Here is a 17,946-nt window from a genome sequence, read left to right on the forward strand (position 1 = left end):
TTTAATTTTAGCCTCCTTTAGACTTCTGAGCCACAGAACTGAATATTCTGAGAGAATAAATGGATGGATGGATGGACGTAAGGTCAGAGTGGGTGTGAGTTGCCCCACAGGTATGGCGGGAAGCAAACTGCTCTGCAGCAGGAGACACTCCTATGGAACCATCCCCGCAGCTTCGATTTGCACTGCTTTTGTTTGTTTGCTTTTGTTTATTTTTTTGGAGACAGGGTTTCTCAGTGTAACAGAGCCCTGGCTGCCCTGGACTCCTGGCCTTGAACTCACAGAGATCTGCCTGCCTCTGCTTCCTGGATGCTGGTATTAAAGAAGTGTGCCACCACGCCCAGCCTATTTGCAGAGTTGTAGCACAGTCCGTCTTCCCTTGCTCCCAATAGGATCCACCCACCCTCCTCAGACATCCTGCCTCCCTTTCCACCTTCGAAAGATGAGAGGGCCAAGATGCCCAGCGCATGCTGTGAAATCAAGTATTCCCTTCATAAAAATTTATTTCCTAACCTCAGCTGAGCCAAACTAAAATCTCAAACTTCATTTAAGCACTTAAAGTAATGCTCAACATCCCTAGTCATCAGGGAAATAAATGAAAATCAAAACGACTCTGAGATTCCACCTCACACCAGTCAGAATGGCTAAGATCAAAAACTCAGGTGACTGCAGATGCTGGCAAGGATGTGGAGAAAGAGGAACACTCTTCCACTGTTGGTGGGACTGCAAGCTGGTACAACCACTCTGGAAATCACTTCCTGAGAAAATTGGAAATAGTTCTACCTGAGGACCCAGCTATACCACTCCTGGACATATACCCAAAAGATGCTCCAACATATAACAAGGTCACACGCTCCACTATGTTCATAGCAGCCTTATTTATAATAGCCGGAAGCTGGAGAGAACCCAGATGTCCTTCAACAGAGGAATGGATACAGAAATTGTGGTACATTTACACAGTGGAGTACTACTCAGCTATTGAAAACAATGACTTCATGGAATTCCTAGGCCAATGGATGGAACTAGAAGCTACCATCCTGAGTGAGGTAACAGTCACAAAAGAACACACATGGTATGCACTCACTGATAAGTGGATATTAGCCCAAAAGCCCACAATGCCCATAATACAACACACAGAACATATGGAGAAGGGAGACCAGAGTATGGATGCTTCAGTCCTGCCTTGAGTGGGGAACAGGTGGATTGTGGGAAGCAGAGGGAAAGGGTGCTGGGGAGGGGAAAAGGAGGGTGAGGAAAAAAGGGTGACAGCATCAGGAACTGCAGTAGATGTGAGAGGAACAGAGTGCCAAGAAATCGAACAAAAATACATAGCAGGGGGATAAGGAACTGGGGATAGCCGCTGAGGGTCCCAGGACCCAATGGGGATAACTTCAGCTGAAATGCACAGAGAAGGGGGAAATAGATCTGTAGAGACATCCTCCAGTAGATAGTCATGGCCCCCAGTCGAGGAATGGGGACACTCACCCATCTCAAAGTTTTTAACCCAGAAATGTTCTTGTCCAAAGGAAGAACAGGGACAAAAAATGGAACAGAGACTGAAGAAAGAGCCAACCAGGGACTGCTCCACCTGGGGATCCATCATGTCTGCAGACACCACACCCAGCACTGTTGCTGTGGTCATGAGGTACTTGCTGACAGGACACTAGTATGGAGGGTCCTGAAGAAGTCTGGCCAGCGACTGACCAATGCATATGTGGATGCTTGGAGCCAACCATCAGGCTAAGCTTAGAAAACCTGGTGGGGAAGCTGGTGGAAAGACTGTAGGAGCAGAGGGGGATTGCAACCCCACTGGAAGAACAACATTGGCTGGCTCAACCACCCAGTTCTCCCAGAGTCTAACCACCAACCAAGGAGTGCACCTGGAGGGATCCCTGGCTCCAGATACATATGTGGCAGAGGATGGCCTTGCCAGACAGCAACAGGAGATGAAGCCCTTAGTTTCAGGGAGGCTTGATGCCCCAAAGTAGGGGGATGCTGGAGTGGGGGAGTGTGAGTGGGTGGTGAAGCACTCCCATACAAGTAAAGGGTAGGGGGATGGGGTGCTGGTGGAGGGGTAACTGGAAGTGGAATATCGTGGGATGGGGGGTTGGGGATAACTGGGAAGTGGGCTGTCATTTGAGATGTAAATGAATGGAATGATTAGTAAAAAATTAAAAAAAACTTTCTTTAAATGTGGGGGTCATTATTATTTCTATAAGCACAAAAGTATCTGCCTATCTGAACACAACCTCTTTTTATGCAGCTAATAGGCCCTTTATTATACCTGACGACTTTTCTTTCTTTCTTTCTTTCTCTCCTTCCTTTCTTTGTATATGGTGTATGTGTGCCTGTGTGTGGGGCATGGGCTAGAGGCTGGTACTGGGTGTCTTCCTCTTCTGCTGTCTGAGTTATGACACAGGATGTCCCTGAGGGAGTGAACCACCATGTGAGTGAACATAACATGGCCGAGGATCTTCCCAGGCTCGGCCACACACATCCCAAGCCCCTTTCCTCATGCAGGCCCCTCATTCCCAGTCTTCCACTCCACAATTGTGCATACTGATCTGGAGAATTTACGGTTAACTTAAAGACTGGCAAGAGGGCTTGGTGAAATGTTCAGGGTCTGTATCATCATAGAAAAACCCAGAAGTGGCAGAAAGGGGCCTCTGTCTTCCTGGTCCCTTCCTGTGGCTATTCTTACCACCTGCAACCTAGTCTCAGGTTTTTTGTTTTTTGGGTTTTTTTAAACAAGGTCTTACTATGTAGCCCTGGTTAGCCTGGAGTTTTCTGTGCAGACTAGGGTGGCCTTGAACTCAAAGAGATCTGCCTGCCTCTGCCTCCGGAGAGCAAGGATAAGAGGTGTGTACTTGGCCAGCTATTCCCAGTTTTATAGAATGTTCCATCATGTTCCAGGTAAGTAGTTGAGGGTATGAACATCCCCACTTCACATCAAAGGACACTAGTAAGCCGTCTCTCACGTTACTCCACCAGTCTAGTCTACTAAGTCTGTGATGCCCCTTGTTGGTTTCTGGTAATGGTTTCCCTGCTCTCACTCCTACCGTCTACAGTGCTACCTACACCTAGCGTGTGATGCAAACGGTTCTTTGCAACCAGCAGGCTAGTTCTGCTAGCACTGGCTTTTCTTTCAGGGCAACCATAGAAATTAAGAATATGGCCAAGACCATGTGAGACAAAATGGGGGCGTTCCTGGAAGGCCTCCACTGTTGTAGCAGATCACTGCTAGCTCGTTACCCTGTGGTTGGCTGTTACTTAGCTCCTCCTCTTTTTAAGGGGTACCCTTTACGGTGGTACTCAAAGCAGAAGAGCTAAAGATAGACTGTTGGTGACTGCGTTGGGCTAGTTGTTCAGTCATCGGGTAGGTTAGATGGTCTGATGCAGTAGAGCCCAGCCTTTTTATTTTCCAGTTTGAACTGTAACCGGTGGTGTTGAATACACACATCCCACCACGTGGTTAGAACAACTGTACAGTAACTCCATCCCTTCTCTTCTGCACAAGAAGCACACTGGATAGAAGCTGAGCAACACAGGCATTATTCCAGAGGCACATGGAACTGCTCCCGTTGATTTAAAAATCTTTGACATTTCAGGGGTTAAAAATAAAAAGGTACACGTGACAGACCTCACGTGTGACTTGTAATGATCTAGAGACCCATAATATAGACAGTAGGGTTATAGCCATGTTTTAGTGACTCAGACCAATGTGAGAGCACAAGGTTCAGGAAAGCAAGAATAATAAATAAATCAGGAGGGTGTGAGGTCCCAGCCGAGTCATTTACATGACAGACATGCACTGCCACTTTAGCTAAAATGAAGTTGTCTTCTGGCGGTAGTGGGAAAAGACTACGGGGTTTTATCAGGAAGGCATAAGATATATCGTAGGTATAGTTGCTAAGTTTTGGAATCTTAAACAGATCCACTATGGAAAGGATGATCCCTTCGGTTTGTTGGCTAAAGATAGTGAGGCTTGCATTATGGTCTGGGGGCTCCAAAAGTTCAAGACTGTTTTCAAAATGATTCTGGGAAGTTGCTTGCCTTTTAAAAACTAACTTATTCCCCATAAGTTCTGGAACACTGAGAGTTTATTGGAGCACAGGCTCCATGTTAAAGCCAACATGTAATCTCAGCTCAGCTCAGCTTGGTGCAAAGTCAAAGAGGAACACACAGTTATTGGAAAGGCTACAAAACATTCTTCTCCTTTCCAAATGTCTAATCTCTATAGTGTCAGATTTTCTGTTTCAACTAAGCAGCATAGGTAACAGAAACAGGAAAATCCAGACACATTCTTTTAAGAGATTTGCAAACTTATCAGACTAAATGTGCTTGTTTGGGAAATAGTTACTGTTTATATTCAGGTCAATACGAGTGATGCCCTTATTAGTTCCTCTCTTAGTTCTTTCCTTTTAGTTTCCCTTCTCCCTTCATTCCTTTCTCCTTTTTCTCTCTCTCCCTCTCCCAGACAGACAGAATTTTGCTATGAAGCCTAATCTGACTTCAAATTCTCAATCCTCCTGCCTCAGCATCTTTAGTGCTGGTATTACAATAAATACAGCAAAATAACAACAGTAAGAATTCACTTAAAGTTCTTTAGGGTCTCCAAGTATCACTGTGAGTGTAAAGGGGTCCTGAGAACTGCTGAACAGACATCAATATTTAAGGACGATTGTGAAGATTTCAAAGGCTAGATCTTTATGTAGTATATTAAGATTATTTTAAAGCCTATTCTAATATCAATCTATTTGATGAAAATTCTGTTAACTTGTGCCCCTTGGCACCCACTCTGGTGTCATTTCTATGCATCATGGCTCATTTTTGTTCAGACAAGACCAACTGGTTATCTTCGTGTATAGAATCATTTGGCCAACTCTGATCAAACCTGTGGGGAAGTGCTGACTTGGGTTACTTGCTTGACTACAAATATGTTTTAATTTTAGTTTGTGCTACGAAGAAACTAAATGCTGGTGTGGTCTTTGTCTCATCTGAAAAGATGGCTATAGCTCTAGGAGAGGCCACCAGGGAGATCGTGACTGTACACCTTTCTGACCTAAGGCTCCAATGTGGCATCCCCATAGCTTACCTATGGATACCATAGCACCTGCCAAAACACACATTGAAGCCAGTCAAGTGCCAGTGTGCCGAGAGGCATGGTGCAGACTGACCTTCAGTCTGTGCCCTTGGGAGTAGTAGTCCACCTGCCTTCCTCACAGGGGACTCTGGTTTCAGCCCCTGAGTTGGGAAGTAAAGCAACTGCAGTTAGGAAGCGAACTTCCCAGCAGCCTTTGGGGTAGCCTATGGTCATCTGCAAATCAACATTTTCCCGTCTTGTCCTTCAGGCTTTTGCGGTAGTGTGGCCAGCTGAAGAATGTTGTCCATGAACCTTACAAAAACAGTATTCACAGTTTTTATGGAGTGGAGTACTTTAGACAAACCAAGGATGGTTTGCTGAACCAATGCCTGGGGGCTGGGGGATAAAGCTATGTACATTTGTTTTGACCATTAAATCAATTGGCCAACTGGCAATGAAATAAAATATTACAAGGAGGAAACTACAGAACAACACCGCTTTAGTGTGTCTTCTGTTTGCATCTAGCGGAGGGAGGGAGAATGGCAGAGGCACTGCGGAGAGGTGAGTGGCTTCCAGGGTCCCCACATTTCAGCTGAAACCTCAGAGCTCAGCGCTCAGCAAAGCCCACTTGACATCAATATTTTTTTAATGCCGCTTAATTTAGGAACGGCGCTAACTGATGTACTGTAGCAAAGAGGTGCAGGGGAGGAATTAAACGTGGAGAAAATAACCTGACTAAAGAAACTGCAAGCAGAATTAGTTGGCAGGTTTTATTTAGACCTCTTTTTTTTTTCCTAGAAAAATTGGGATTCCTTGTTGTGGTTCTTTCTTCTTTGACTGATAGATTATTCTCAAAATAGACCCTAGTTTTCTATTTTTTGCTATGAACCATAGCAGATTATTTTGTTATAATTATATTTAATTAATAAAAATGATGAAAATATGCAATATCAAATTAAGAGATCAGCCTACATTTTTATCTTAGGAAATTACAAGGCCAATCAGTTTCTGTGGACAATTAGTCAGTTGCGTCCCACCTTCCCTGGAGGTTAAAAATAGCTACAAATATTTGTCACTTTGAGGAATGCCATCTAAAATGCAGTCAATCAAATTTATAACTCATCTTTTCAAGGTGGTTACTCTGCAATATGTAATGTCATAATCTTATTGTTTCCAATTAGATTTAACAATACATTATAGTATTTTGCAGGAACAATATTACCAACAGGCTATCTTTTCTGTACTGGGCAAATGCATCTGTCACCATGGGTACAAAACCAGAACAGAGCCCAATGTCTCCAACAGCAGTATGTTACAAACCTTCTTGCTACTTCATCTTCTTAAGGTCAAGTACGTGAACACATCCCCAAGTGTCTGGTAGCATGGTGTGATCGCTTCTAGTACATGAATGTTCCATGAGAGAGAAATAGGACAGTCTGTGTGAGGGGCTAGAAGAGCTCACCTGAGCCTGACAATCTAAATAACTCATTTGGGGTAGTGAATTGAATTTACCTGCACTCTGGAAGTGAAATTATATTGATTAGGATGGGTGATTATTTTTGTTTTTTTTTTTAATATACTTAGAAAAAATAATTTCACTTTCATTTTTATGAATTGTTGTAATGAGTGTCTGGCCCACGAGACAAAGAAGCCATGTGGATCTATCTGCAATCTTTGTGTTTCCACAGGAAAGCTGCAAACAAGAAAAAGGTTCCCTACATCATTAAAAGGAGATATAGATATTTTAAGATTCTGCCTGTACAGTAGGGGAGACGAGGAGGTGGAGTGGGTGCCGTGGCCTCGGTGCCGGCTTTACTGGTAATCAATTTGAGCTTGATCTTAGCTCTTAAAAATACCCAATTTGCAATTTTCCTTGAAAACTGGTATTTCTGTTGTTTGCAAAGGAAAACTCACAATGGTTAAGGCCTCACACTTATATACGTATTCACACTACATATGCACAATATGAAAGAAAATAGCTTTAATCATATATTTTAAATCATGCTTCATAATGGTTTCGGGCCAGCTCGCTCTCCCCTTAGTTAATTTTTGTCCAGCCCCTTTGGACTGGTGTGACACGTAGCAGTTTCCGGCACTGCCCGGATTACACTACTGATGAAGGTTCGAGTCCTGTCTCAGGCATCTCTGTAAAGTTGTTTGGGGTGGGAGTCAAAAGTGGAGGAGAAGCTTGTGACAGGGTAACTGCAATGACCACATGCTTATCAACATTGCAAAGGGACAGAGACAGTGCTGATCAGTTCTGTCACGTGAGCTCCCTTCTCAGTCTAGCTCCAAAACAGGAAGCAAGACAAGAGCCGCACAAAACAGGCTGAGTGTACGATTCGCTGCAGAAACAGAAGCTCTTGCACCTTATTCTAAGGCCCATGTCAGCAACAGGGTCTTCAATTAGCCTCTTGGGTTGTAATTGTTACAAGTGCAGTTTCTGTGTGTGAGCAGATTTTGTGTTCAGAAGTAATCTCACCAAAACCAAAACACAAGCTAGGATGGAATTCAGATCTGTCTTTACTTAATTATAAGCACAGAAGTGCAAACCCCGAGGGTCTGCACAGGGCCGGCATTTCCTCACCAACTGCAAGCCCTCAGCTCAAAGCATATAATCTAGGAAGCCTTGTGTATTTTCTTACTATTAAAATTTTACTAATTTAAAGAATCTTAGCTTCAGTTATATAGTAATTATGATATTCTTCTTTCACATTACTGTTTAGATGTGGTGGTTCTTTATCACACACGAGCGTGCAGACAGGCCTTTGCCCACATGAGCACAAGGCGTAGCCTAGGCTTTTACTACAATAGATCACTGGCTGTACTGCCTTAACAAAGCAGAAACAGGTAATATTGAAATCCAGTGGGGTTTGCTGTTTGTCAAAACTCTACTAAGAAGTCAGCATAAAAAGAAAATCCAGCCTCATTCAAGAAATGTAACAGGCGAGGCAGAAGCAAAAGGCAGCAGAGCAAGCGGCCAGCAGTGCAAACGCTGACAGCAACTCGTGTCTGACACAAACTTCAGCACAGATTTCTGAATTTCCCTGTCATTTTGGCATACCTATTTTACCGCTGTGTTTCAGACAACAGCTTTTAAGATCCCCAATTCATAAATGTAATTAAATAATTACATTAGTGCTAATTAACATGAAACTGCAGATTATTTAAGCGCAAAAAACACTATTCAACTTCTTAATTATTCTTGTTCACACAGCATTTCCTTTTGCTCAGGCGCCCTAGGTGCAAATAAAACATCCCATCTGCTCGCAATTAGAACTAAATAATTTCAGAGAATGTAGCTTATCATTTTGACTGCACATTTGATTAAAAACAGTGTACAAGCAATATCCTGGCTTATTGGCGTAACAGCAACAACACACACAAGCCTGTGTTCTTCTATCATTAAAGAAGATCGAAAACATTATCTGTTATTTCAGGGGGAAAAATACAACTTTTTAGTTCATTTCATACAGATGAAAGCGAATTACAGCAAATCACCTCTCCACTGAATAGCAGCCCCCACATAATGACTTTATTTGCTTAATCCCCAAATTAAACGGCGTTTCGAGCGAGGGCCCCGTGTTATTACTCTCATCATGTTGAGAACATTTTCCTGCCGAGACCAATTTGAATAAAACAAGGGGCCTTCCTTGAACTCAATCAAGGAGCCATAATGTGGTGGGTAATAGAGGTTGCTGATAGATTTGCAGGCAAAAGTGTTATACCTAATGATGGTATATGGATAATGGTCCTCCTGGAGGTCCTGATGCGACTCCAGTTGGCTGCCAGATGCTGAAAAGCAAGAAGAGCATTGATCAGTGACAGGAAGCTGTAGTGGATTCATCTAGTCAAACTCAGCTGTTTTTTCCACTGTACAGTTAAGCCAGGCATAAATTATATTAATTGATTTAATTACATACTTAAAACATCTTCCCCAATTAATTTAATTAGGTGGCTACATGATGCTACTGGCAGGGGAAGATTAGAGGCAGCTCACTTAATTAACAGAATATGAATGAAAAAAAGAGAAAGCAAACATAAATGAAATTGTGAGCACTAATTAAAAGGCTGTCTGCAAACTTAAACACTTTCTGACAAAGTGGTGACAGCAGTGCGGACCAGTGAGGATGTTGTTTCCTACCAAATTAAAGTGTGTTTGTTTTTGTGTATGTGCATGTGTGTGTGTGCTAGTGAGCATGTGGGCACACATGATATGTGTTTGTGTTTAGAAAAGGTAAGACAGTTAGAACACTAACTTCCCAACACAACTACCACAGTCAAAACAAGGAGAATATTTTTAAATAGAAAAACTGTTACAGATTTTGCAGGCCATATAGCCAGTCTCTGGGTTGCAGCTAAAATATGCTGCCCCAACAGAGTCTGTGTATCACATACTGAGGAGAGTTACAGGTACAGGATGCTGAGGGGGAGGGTGGCCCGAGAGGGAAGGAGAGATGAAGAACAGCTACTGCAGCTAGCTGTTCAGGCAGGAAATACTTAGAAAGAGAGGCTTGCCTTCCCAGCTGGCAGCCTGGCGTACCTTGGCTCGAATTCGGAAATTCTCCAGGTGTCTTTGTCGAGATTCCTTCAGTATCCTCTTTAGTCTTGTCTTGTGGCAATGTAAAAGCCATGCTAGCGCAATCACACCCGAGGCCCACTTCTTCTGGCGATAAGAAATGAAGAAACTTCTCGCCTTAAAACTTTTCCACGTGGCTTGGATCCTGATGGCAGCTTTTGTCTTTCCATCTTGGCCCTTGTACCTCTGTCCCGGAAGGTTTAGCAGCATTTGGATGTGGACAGGATTCTCTAACACAGCCAGAACATCGTCTTTGGTTAGTTTGTTTTTCAGCTCAAACTCTGGAAGCAGGGACACCAGACTCCTCCCTTTTACTCTGGCTTCTGATATTGCATAGTCTTTGAGAAATTTCTCAATTTGTTCCAGGAAAGAAAAAATACTTCCCCAGATTAATATGAAACGTGTCTTGAATGCTAGAAAGTCTGGGGCTGTCCTGTCCACACAGCCGTTGTAAACAGAAAAGACGTAATCCCAGGCTGACTTCCTACTCTTAGCCGGTGTAGTGATCTTCATGACCTAGGGAAAGAAAGTTTCCAGAGTTAAAATATCCTGATCTCTGTAAGAGTGTGATCAATACATGCGTTAATCAACAGAATAATACTTCATCAGTTACCACTCAGTGATAGGAAGGCATGCCTGCTAGGACTGATTTTCATATGTACATAAGGATGTCAAATAAATGTCACTAAAACTCATTACAGGGGGATATCTTATGAAAAACTATTAGACTGCTATAAAAGTATTTCTCTCTGTATATATATATATAATAAAAATATGTAATATGTAATATATGATGACATATAATCTGTTTACACTATATAATGATCTGCTTTCTTGACCCATTTTATAAATTATATATTTATCAATAAAGAGATAATATGTACCATACATATATTATATATATATCTTTATTATAAATATAAAATGATAATTCATGTAAGCTACAGAGTGATGCACAACTTAATGAGAGAGATATACAGTTCTATCTTCTGTCTATGTACCCATGGTCTTACAGAACTATGTTGCTGACTCCTCATACTTAGCTCATCAGCAACCATAAACACAGAAAAATACATTATTTATGTGTAAATGTCCATAGGACTTCTCTAGGGGTGATATCTTTTTAAAGTGTCTTTCTGTATTTAAAATACCACGATTTGTAAGCTAAGATTTGGATGACAAGAGGAAAACATAACATTGTCCTCATTTTAAGTAAAGAAACCCAAGCCTAGGCCTGTCATCCCGCTGCTGAAGCTAAGGATGCAGGTGGCCTGGGCTTCGGGGTGGCTTCAAGCCCAGCACGCATGATGTTTCTGCCCCGAATTCTCCTCAGTGAGGAGACCGGTCCTAACCTACTGTGATGGCTGCTTCTGCTTCCTCAGGGATTTAAGGGACCGATTGTCTTCGGCATATCTATCGAGCATACACATACCCGTGTGTATGAATCCACGGGGTTATGCTGTTCTCTGAAATTTTAAGACCTTTCAGAAAACTCAGAGGGGAATTGATGACAGAGCTGCCAGGTTAGGCTGGCTCGTGCTTTGTCTCCGACAGTTGCTAACTGAGGGTAATCAATAAGGACAGGGCAGAAAGCGCTCATGTCTTAGAGTCTAGAGAAAAACGTAAAACAAGGTATATACTTATACTAAAGACACAGTGACCAAACATAGAGAAGAAAACCTTCAGATTCCTTTCCCATGTTCTAAGGAGAAAAAACCCTAAGTGCTCAGTCTGAAGTGGGGAAGCCCCTCTAGCTTTGCACACCAACTCCAAACAGCATTGAGCTTTTCCACACTTCTAACTGAACAACTGTTCTAAGGCATAAGAGCAGGAAAAGTCTTCTAGCCAAAATGATCTTTTTGATCTAAACAAGACAGCAAGAGAATGTAAAATGTTTTACAGGTGTAAGTTTCTTCTTCCTGAACGGGCAGGAAGAGTTTAACCAGGAATGTTCCGTTAGCAGACCTCTGTGCAGACAGAGTGGTCGCCGGGTCTGAGTCGAAGGCAGGCGGCACGTGTTGCAAAGAGCAAGCCCGCAGCCACATTTCTACCTTCCTACAAAGACGGTTTCTGATGGTGCAAGGTTAGCATTCAGAGGATAATAGCGGGGCCCCATCCATGAGGAACAGATAAACAGAATGGCCACAGATGGCCATTCGTGGAGCTGGCTGGTCTTCCAGTCACATGTGTGAGCCGGTCATGAAGCTCAGACTACTGCAGGAGGCAAAGGCTGTGGATGGGCGGTTTGCCAGAGAACTTGTCTTCTTAAAGATGTTCAGATATTTTCAAAATTCCTTCTTTTTATGGAGAATAGCGAGGAAGTGGTCTATCTATGACACAGAAGAGCCTGGGCTGGGGGCAGAGGGGAAGGGATCACCTCTCTCAGACAATGCCTCTCCACTGGCCGAGTCTAACAAAGGAGGGTTAGACCTTCTGAGAGAATCACCTTGGGTGAACTCAAGTTGTAGACTTTAACAGGGGTTGTTTTAGAACAAAAGGATCACACCTTTTTACCTTCTTGGATGAGATAGCTGCTCTCAAAGGAAGCGTGCTCCTGGACATCAAATAGACCACTCAGATGCCAGGAAGCTGTGGGTTTGGAGTCAGCTAAAGCACATCTGTCACCGAGAATGCCACACACGGGAGCACTTAGACTTAGAGCAAGAAAAGACATGCCTCTCAAGAGAAAGGCTTCCCAAATTAAAGCAGTGCATCAGCACCGTGGGTGCAGTGAGCAGGTGCAGGCGGTGGCTTCTCGGCCTGCTGGAAAGAGAGCCCCGAGTAGAGGCCACACCATGCCTCAGGGACTGCCTCCTCCTGCCCTACCTTCATCCCCAGAAACCTGTCTAGAATGCCTTGGCGTTCCCCACCCTTCCATTTTTTCTTCCTCTTGTTTACAAGGAGCTGCTCTCCCAGTGTAACAGTTGTTTTCCTCCTCCAGGAGTGGCTGCATTGAGCCATCTCTGCACCCCCACCCCTGCACCCCCACCCCCATCCCCCCACTCAGTGTCTTGAGACCCAGCTACACATGTCCGTTTATGAAATGCCTACACTTCAGACTAACTCCACCCCTCACCCCCCCCCCCCCCCAGCTCAGACCTTCAGCTGTGGCCTAATTATTAGCATCCTGCTCTTAACTGACTGAGTCAACTAGCTGGGAAATGCTTTTTCATTTGCAGAGTGTAATCACTAATTAGGTAACTTTCGGGGTTTCTGGAACAGTTATTTAGGGGAAATTCTAAATCTAAAGCAAAGGAGAGGACAGCAGGGTGGTGACAAGGTGTGTTAGAGACACCAATGTGAAGCAATGTGGATGAGCCCAGCACTGCAAATGCATGACCAAATTCAGGAATGACATCTGCAAAGATGCAAAGAACATGTTCAGGAAAAATAACCTATTTCTAGATTTAAAAAAAAATTTTTTTTTTTTTTGTATCAGGGATCTGTCCCTGGACTTCATAAATGCTAGGCAAGATCTCACTATATGATCCTGTTGGCCCTCAAACAACCGTCCTGCCTCAACCTCTTGATTCCTGAGATGACAAGCATTTAGGACTGGAGAAATGGCTTTTGACTCTAAAGGAGTCTGACATTTTGGAATATCCAGTTTCAACTCTCCACCCCACTCCGTGGCTCACGGTTGTCTGTAATTCCAGGTCCAGGGCATCCAACACCCAAACATACATTCAAACAAAACACCCCAAACATACATATTTTTAAAAATTATAAGCATGTGCCACCATACCAGGCCAAGATGAATTTCTAATTGAAAAATGTCATTTTCATCTGTATGGACAACAGATGGGCATAGTATCAAGTTAATGCCCTACTATTTCCAAGCTTGGTCTCCTGGCAGCGAGGAGGGGACACCTGGGGACTCGCTATGGAGGTCTCTTTACAGAATGAGACCTCCTCATCATTCCCATGCCTGGAAGGAGAGACCACAACTCTCTATTGCAGAAGTCAAGGTTCGGTTTCTCAGTCACCAAAATGCATCCACTAGGGATGGTAGGTAATTGCCCTGTGACGCTGAAAGCTCTTCCTGAGTGAGAGTGTGGATGGAAGGATGGGAAGAGTTTCCCTCAGAGATAAGTCTTTATTATTCCCAAAGACCAAGGATGATATCTGTCGGACCTTGACCTTGTTTTCTACTTGTAGGGGAGGTTCTCGATGTATCGATGTCTGTAAGACAAAGATGAGATCCTCAGTGGGCGAGAACTGTTCCTGAGACTCCACACTTAGAGGAGAGCTGCTGGCTTAACTGGGGTTTAGGGACTTATGCAGAGGCACAGTTCTGAGAGTTAAATCACAAGGGATCTTGAAAGTCACTGGCTTTGCCTTTTGCTCCATAGACTATCCTGGGTCCAGCAAAACGAGATTTGGCCCTGACACCCTCTATCCTGGGTTCAGATCCAAGCTCTGCTGTTGTCTGATGCGTATGGCAGGCGACATCAGTTTTACCACCTTCAGAAAGGAGATGTTTGCAGAGCTTTCCCAACACCTCCCCTGCCACAGTGCTGACTGTATAGATGGGGAACTGACCCCAGAGAAGGGAAAAGCCTCGTGTGAGATCTTCACTCTGCTTGTGGGGTCCCCAGGACAGTGACATGACCACATTCCTAACAATATCCAAAACAGACAGAAATAAAGGGTAGGATTCTTAGATGTATGACTTTTATATTTTTTGTTACATTTTTGTTTGGCCACTGGCCTCAAACTTAGTTTGCTATGTAGTTGAAGGTAACCTTGAACTCCTGGTCCTGATGCTGGCACCTTTTGGGGGCTGAGATTGCCAGCATTTGTCACCATGCCTGGTTTTGTGCAGTGCTGGGTACCAACCTAGGGAGCTGCATGTCCTAGACATGCACTGTGCCTCCGTAGCCACATCTTCAACCTGATAGTATCTTTTAAACAAACTCCGGGAGCTAGTAAAGCCGTGAAAGCCACAAAGCAACCTCTGCTATCACTTTCTGACCACAAAAAAGACCCAGGAGATTTTTCTTTTCTAATTATTTGTAGCAATTTTTTTTTTTTTTACCAAAAATGAAAGACAAATTACCCATACTATCTGCTGTGCAGGATTGAGAAAATCCAAAAGTAAGAATTCTGAGGTGTGCGAGTGAGCAAGACAGTCCCTTAGACCGCGAGACCCAGAAGCTCCCGGAGACCAGACTGTCAGAGTGTATACCGTGCAAAGGGACTAGAAGGCAGAGACATGGAACGGAGAGGAACTTAGTGCAAAGGCCTTGCTTGGATCAGCAGCAGTTTTCTAGAATAATTCCAGCAATTTCTTTGAAAGGTGCCATATTCAAATAGGTCCTCCTCAACTCTGAAACCCATTCTACAAAGAAGTCCCCATGCTTAGGTGAACTCTCATGGAACAAAGCACACAGCTCGTGAGTCCCATGTGAAAGGTCCAACAGAACAGGGCCGGGAGGCATTTTAAACAGACGGGGTCTGGTTTTGGTCAAATGTGAAATTCCCTTTCCCAGAGGCATGTTTTACTTCACCAGAGCATTGATTCTTTTCTGATGCCCTTCAAATGCCCCCTGAGCAAATGTGGCACGGGTAAGGACCACTTGGGACGAAGGCGATGGGTGAGCACAGGAACCACGCGGGCTGGGCTCAAAAACAGAGCACCCCTTGTCCCCAGCAGAGCCAGGAGAAAGCTGGGCATTAAACATGCCCGTCACCAGCCAAGGGCAGCTTGGCTCCCTCTCTCCTCAGGAAGGGGTGTGTGGGGAAAACGCTGTTATTACAGATCACCCAGGAACATTCGCCGGAGTCTGACAATGCTCTGCTCAAGTACATTTTCAATGACTGGGAGAATCTGTTCTATTTTCCCTATGTGTGGGCCGTTCTAGGATATTACAGTTGATGTCTATCACCTGCTTCCTCAGTGACAGAAATGTCGGGAGGGTAAGAATTCTGTCTGCCGTGTTTGCTGCCACTGTGTCCACTGTCTGATGCATGAGGAAAAGTCAGTGTCAACACTCAAGTTTAACTTCAGAGCCACTTGGATTAGGTTTATAGCACAAAGTTGCCCTGTGATCAGGTAAGTTTATAATTTAATGTTCAACAACATGGTACTGGCTATTAATGTTATAGAATTGTGATAAAGTATTAACACAATCAGAGTGGAAGACACGGCCTGGTGTGATGGAAACACAAACACGCCAAGGCCTAAGCAGCACCAAGGGGCTACGATGACATCAGATTCTCCCATATTTTGCACTTTTCTCTTTTCTTGACCTTTTTTTCTCATGAGTAATCATTAAAATGTGTTAAGTGAAATAGACAAAGGGAAATAAATATTACTTTGAGGACTGCTAATAAATTAATGTCTTCTCCAATGTGTATAAATAAGGTCATTTACATGCAATAAATATCCAGGCAATATGAGCAGAGTAAAAAAAATCTGTGCAGCTCCTTGTTTTGCCAATTACTTCTTCCATGAAAAAAATGCTTTTCAAGTAAAAGCACAGAATTAAGTTTACTTGAAAGATTAATGCCAAAATGCTTCAGTGGAAGGAGCAATTTATTATGGAAAATTAAAACGGTTTCTAGAAGGTTCTAAACTCTCCGGTTTGGGATTAACCCCCCCTTACTTTAATAAACTGTTATGAGAGAGAAGCAGAGAGACAGACAGGGAGACAAAGAGACAGAAATACAGAGGGTCAGAGAGAAGAGCAAAGAGAGACAAGGAAACAGAGAGGCAGAGATTGAAAAAGAGACAGAGAAGCAGAGGGAAAGAAAGGCAAACATTAAATGGCTTTTGTATATATACATATATATGTGTATGTGTGTGTATATATATATGTATATATATGGCTTTTGATCTCTTCTAATTTCCTTTTATATATATTTATATATTTTAAATAATTATATAAAATTTTAATTCTAAATTAAAATTTTAATTTTAAAATATAAAGTAAATACATAAATATTATATTTAATATAAAATAATTATATATTTAATATAAAAGGGAATGGAAACAGATCAAGGCAGTAAAAGGTTCAGTGCTGCTTAAGTTATCTAACAAAAAATTTGACAGCCAATGTTTCTATGAAATATTAAGCTTTCCACTGGGAAGAGCACAGGAATATGTTGGAAAGATACTAAAGAAACTAACACTATACCCGTGATTAAGAAACAAATAACCTTCACCCCAGCTGCCTGGATTACAGCCATGCCTTGCCACATCCAGCAATTTTTGACAATCTGTTTAATGAATCTAGACTGAAGCTGAAAAAAGCAGTTGTGACCACAGAGATGTCTACTGCTGTCTGATAAGGAAGGAAGGAAGCCAGGACACAAACTTATCACCTAAACATTTCTTATTGGAAAGAGAGAGCATTAAGTCCACTGGATAGGAGACATGGGACACATCTGAGAAGGATTACAATTGAGAATGATTTGAGATTTGTAGGTTTCTCACGCTCTGGGGTTTGGGAGTCACTTTCTTGTACTAGCTCCGTCATTTACCTTGGATAACTTATCTCTCTAATTCCGCCTAGGCTTATGGACATAGTAACAGCACCTACCACCTGGAGATGTGAACACAGGGGAGACAGCCCTGTGCACGTTAGCACAGAGACCAGCGCAGAGCTGGCCCTCACTGCATGTTAGCACTGCACTTCCATTACGAGTAATATCTGCAGAACTGGCTTCCAGGAAAGGGCTAACCTGGGATATTAGCCTCATACTGCCCTTTGCCTCTGGCTGGCCAGGGGCCATGACAGCACAGACATTCTTCTGTCAGCCCCAGGGTTCAGTGGGCACAGGAGGTGCCTCATGCTGTGCACACAGGATGTGCTGAACCACGGTAGTGGTTTCCAAGGGCAGCAGCACTGGGAATGTGCAGAAGGCAGCTCCCTCCTTGGAAAGAGGCACTTCTGCATGCAGGGAGCCCAGCAGGGTTTTCCGCTGTGCAGGACCCCAGTGGGACAGACCTTACGGGTGTACTTGCCGTACTTTGGGGATGGTTTCACTTTTCCACATCTTTCTTTGGTGGTTGTTGTTATGGGCTTGGTGGTCATGAACAGTTTAACTTTGAGCTCCATCTCTCCAGCCTGCTTTGCAAATGCAGTACATACGCATTCGCACACGTTCGTATGTGTAAGTACGGATGTACATGTGTGCATGTCACACGCCAGTAAACTACTACATTCATTTTTAACTTCTTGCTTCCTTGTAAATATACTCTTAAATGAAAATCTTTGATACTAAAAACACACAATTCAGCCACATGTTGATGAGACGTCATTTGTTTGGGCAGTGACATGG

The 17,946-nt window shown here is 43.3% G+C and overlaps 1 protein-coding gene across 1 annotated transcript in view; it reads right to left on the reverse strand.

Moving 5' to 3' along the window:
• The window catches only part of IQCH (IQ motif containing H), a gene marked incomplete at both ends in the record, with an annotated part of 170,461 nt that overhangs the window by 78,589 nt on the left and 73,926 nt on the right, over positions 1 to 17,946 (reverse strand). The window contains 3 exons of the mRNA XM_080930607.1: positions 8,809 to 8,875; positions 9,624 to 10,175; positions 17,613 to 17,732. Coding sequence (XP_080786733.1) covers positions 8,809 to 8,875; positions 9,624 to 10,175; positions 17,613 to 17,732 — 739 coding nt within the window. The remainder of the gene's footprint in view (positions 1 to 8,808; positions 8,876 to 9,623; positions 10,176 to 17,612; positions 17,733 to 17,946) is intronic.

The sequence above is a fragment of the Micromys minutus genome, assembly GCF_963924665.1.
Source record: "Micromys minutus genome assembly, chromosome: 16".
NCBI lineage: Eukaryota > Metazoa > Chordata > Mammalia > Rodentia > Muridae > Micromys > Micromys minutus.